The following is a 3,088-nucleotide window of genomic DNA, read 5'->3' on the forward strand; positions in this document are numbered from 1 at the left end:
TTTTTCTATTTCTCAATATATATATATATATATATATATATATTCTCGCGTTTCTCCCACTTTCTTTGCGCATGCCATGAAATATTAGCAATACAACCCACTTCCTTACTTTTGTCTCTTCTCCTAGTTTTCGCTTTTCTCAAAAAAAAAAATAATAATAATAATAATAATTAATAATCTTTTCTTGCACATGCCATGAAAAAATAATCTTTTTTTTTTCTATTTCTCAATATATATATATATATATATATATATATATATTCGCTTTTCTCCCACTTTCTTTGCGCATGCCATAAAATATTAGCAATAAATAGAATAATAGTATATCACCCTACCTCTTTCCAAGGAAAAATGATAGACTACAATTTTGTCGCCTACTGTTTATCAAATATTATCAAAAATGTGAATAGCCACCAATAATTTTTGGGCATGGAGCTAAACTGTTGTCTAACCAACCAAACAGGGGTATACTTGAGCACTTGACACAATCATAACTATTTTTTTTGGTCAACAAAGAAATATCATTAAACTTAGGAATTTATAATTCTGTTACAACGAACGCAAGCTTTATCAGCCGCTAACAAAATATCCACCACAGGCGGCGGGTACAAAAAAATTACAAAAGAGTCTAGGCTATTAGCTCCAATCTTGGCCAACGCATCAGCGCATTGGTTAGCTTCCCTATAGCTGTGGATTATCTGCTTGTTGGGAATCTCTTTCACCAGGTTTCTACAATCAGTAAGCAACGGCTCCATTAACAAATTGTCGGTATTGTTATTCATGAGGACACAATCATAACTATTAAAATAAAAAAACTCAACTTTCATTCCATCATTATCATTATATTATATATAGTAGACAAGAATATGAAGTCAAACAGCTTTAGGTCCTACGTACAAATATATAGCTGACTCCTAATATATAATAATAAAATAAAATAATTCAATTGTATATACATTAATATACTATGATCGAACCAGGTCAAAAGCTAAATTGATGCAAACCAATTGTATGCAATAATAACATAAATATTATATGACTCTCTGTCTTCAGCATGATATAGTAACCTACTAACCTCTAATTCGCAAAAATTCTGCAGGAGGTGACGAATAAAGATTTCGCCTCATTGGCTTAAAACACTTGGGTTTAAAGTAGCAAAGGCAAGGAATTCAGGATTGTGCTCCAAGATAGCCATAGCTTTTTCATCTAAGGACACCCATGCCTCAATCCCATTGCCAGAGATGGTATTTTTAAGTACAGTGACATTCATAAACCCCGAATCAACTTCCCCATGGATCCCTGTCCAAATGGGTTTTCCCCATCCAAAATCGAGATCATATAATCCGAACGTCAACCAACTGCTGAAAGCGAAAAAATCTGGGTTTTCTCTGGAGAATAGTAACATTTCAGCTTTCTGGTTTAGGTACTCGATCGTGGCTTTTAAATCTTCATGACCTTGCAGAATGCTCACATCACTATTGATTTTCGAAATAGTTTCTCTTAGGGTTGCCACCAAGCCACGCAGCTCGATCTGATCTGTCGACTCTGGTGAGTTATAATCATAGGCTGCTAATGCCCACCAAATGAGATTACCTATAGAATAATCCGACAAGTGTGGATTTGTTTTTTTCCGGATGTTTACTGCTTGGCCCAGTATAGATGGCCTTGGAGAACCAGATGTTAATCTAGAAGCAGCTCTTGCGTGTTTAAAAATGAAACAAGACAGTGATTCAGTTCGGCTTGGGTTTTGCACTCGTTCACTCTTTGCTTTCGCCTTTAGAGTAGCTATGGCCTTGGAATCAAACACAAATCTCCCTGTCTTGCACTTGCTTCCATTGAACCAAAGCCTTTCTAATAAAGGTGCAACAATATGAGGCAATATATCTTGCGGGGGAAAGTGTGATAATGATGATGCCTCTGAAAAATTAGGATGCACTAATTTGTTACTGTGCCCGCCTGCACTGGCTGCCCAATTGTTGAGGAAAGCACTCATGGCGATTCCATCTATGATCTTATGTGACATGCACAAACCGATTGCTATTCCACCACAATCAAATATATTCACTTGTACTGCTATTTGGGCAGTTTCCATTGGGTTTGGTTCTTTGCAAAGTGGGCGGAAAGGAAGAAAATGGTTTAACAACTCCGTTTTAGGATGTTCAAGAAAGTCAGAAAGACAGCAACTGACTCGGGCCTCAGTAAATGGAATGCCCTCATCATAATAATCAATGAAATGGTTGTCTTTCATCCTTCCAGAAAATGGGTAGAAGGTATTTAGGGTTTCTGAGAGTGAGTTTTTTAGGTGATTGGTTGAATGAGTATGGTTCTTAGGGTAAAAGAGGGTAAGTGGGATATAGGTTGTAGGAGTGAGCTGGTCCAACAGAGAGAGTTTGAAGGGTTTTAGATGATGAATTGCTGGTGATGATGGTCTGATGATTTCTCTTGAAATGATATCAACGTCCATCATCATTTTTTTCAAACAAAAGTTTATCTGGTTCTATATATGTTTGCTTTACCTTCACAAAGATAGCTAAGAAAAAGGATCCTATTCCCTTTTATAGAGACACAGAGAGTGCATAATTTTAGTTGGCAATTAATTGGCACTTAATTTAATGGTGATGTTTCATGTTTGGTTGGTTTATACATGTCGCCATCTTTCTGGTTTATGTTTGCTTCTCCTTCACAAATTGATGATATAATCAGTTTGAAAATTTGGGTGGTTCTCTTTGAATGCAAATGGAAAAAGATCGTCTTTGTTCAATTAAATTCCTTATCTTAGGCTTTTGCCTTTTGCTGATGCAATCATTGTGCAACATAAAAAATTTTCCCACGAAATAAATTAGCTTTCTTTTCGAAACAGAACCGAAATTTTGGTTGGTTTATACATGTCGCCATCTTTCTAGTTTATGTTTGCTTCTCCTTCACAAATTGATGATATAATCAGTTTAAAAATTTGGGTGGTTCTCTTTGAATGCAAATGGAAAAAGACCGTCTTTGTTCAATTAAATTCCTTATCTTAGGCTTTTTGCTTTTTGCTGATGCAATCATTGTGCAACATAAAAAATTTTCCACGAAATAAATTAGCTTT

The 3,088-nt window shown here is 35.6% G+C and overlaps 1 protein-coding gene across 1 annotated transcript; it reads right to left on the reverse strand.

Moving 5' to 3' along the window:
- Positions 1–497: 497 nt before the first annotated feature.
- Positions 498–2,582, reverse strand: LOC115953877 (stemmadenine O-acetyltransferase-like). Its single transcript, XM_031071697.1, has 2 exons — positions 1,076–2,582; positions 498–729 (listed from the first exon to the last, which is right to left on the reverse strand). The coding sequence occupies exon 1, from the start codon at positions 2,468–2,470 to the stop codon at positions 1,124–1,126; it is 1,347 nt and encodes a 448-aa protein (XP_030927557.1). The 5' UTR covers positions 2,471–2,582; the 3' UTR covers positions 498–729; positions 1,076–1,123.
- Between the last annotated feature and the right edge of the window lie 506 nt (positions 2,583–3,088).

Source organism: Quercus lobata, chromosome 7, assembly GCF_001633185.2.
Source record: "Quercus lobata isolate SW786 chromosome 7, ValleyOak3.0 Primary Assembly, whole genome shotgun sequence".
Classification (NCBI taxonomy): domain Eukaryota; kingdom Viridiplantae; phylum Streptophyta; class Magnoliopsida; order Fagales; family Fagaceae; genus Quercus; species Quercus lobata.

Coding starts and splice junctions, on each gene's coding strand:
- LOC115953877 (XM_031071697.1), bottom strand. CDS start 2,470: ATGATGATGGACGTTGATATCATTTCAAGAGAAATCATCAGACCATCA.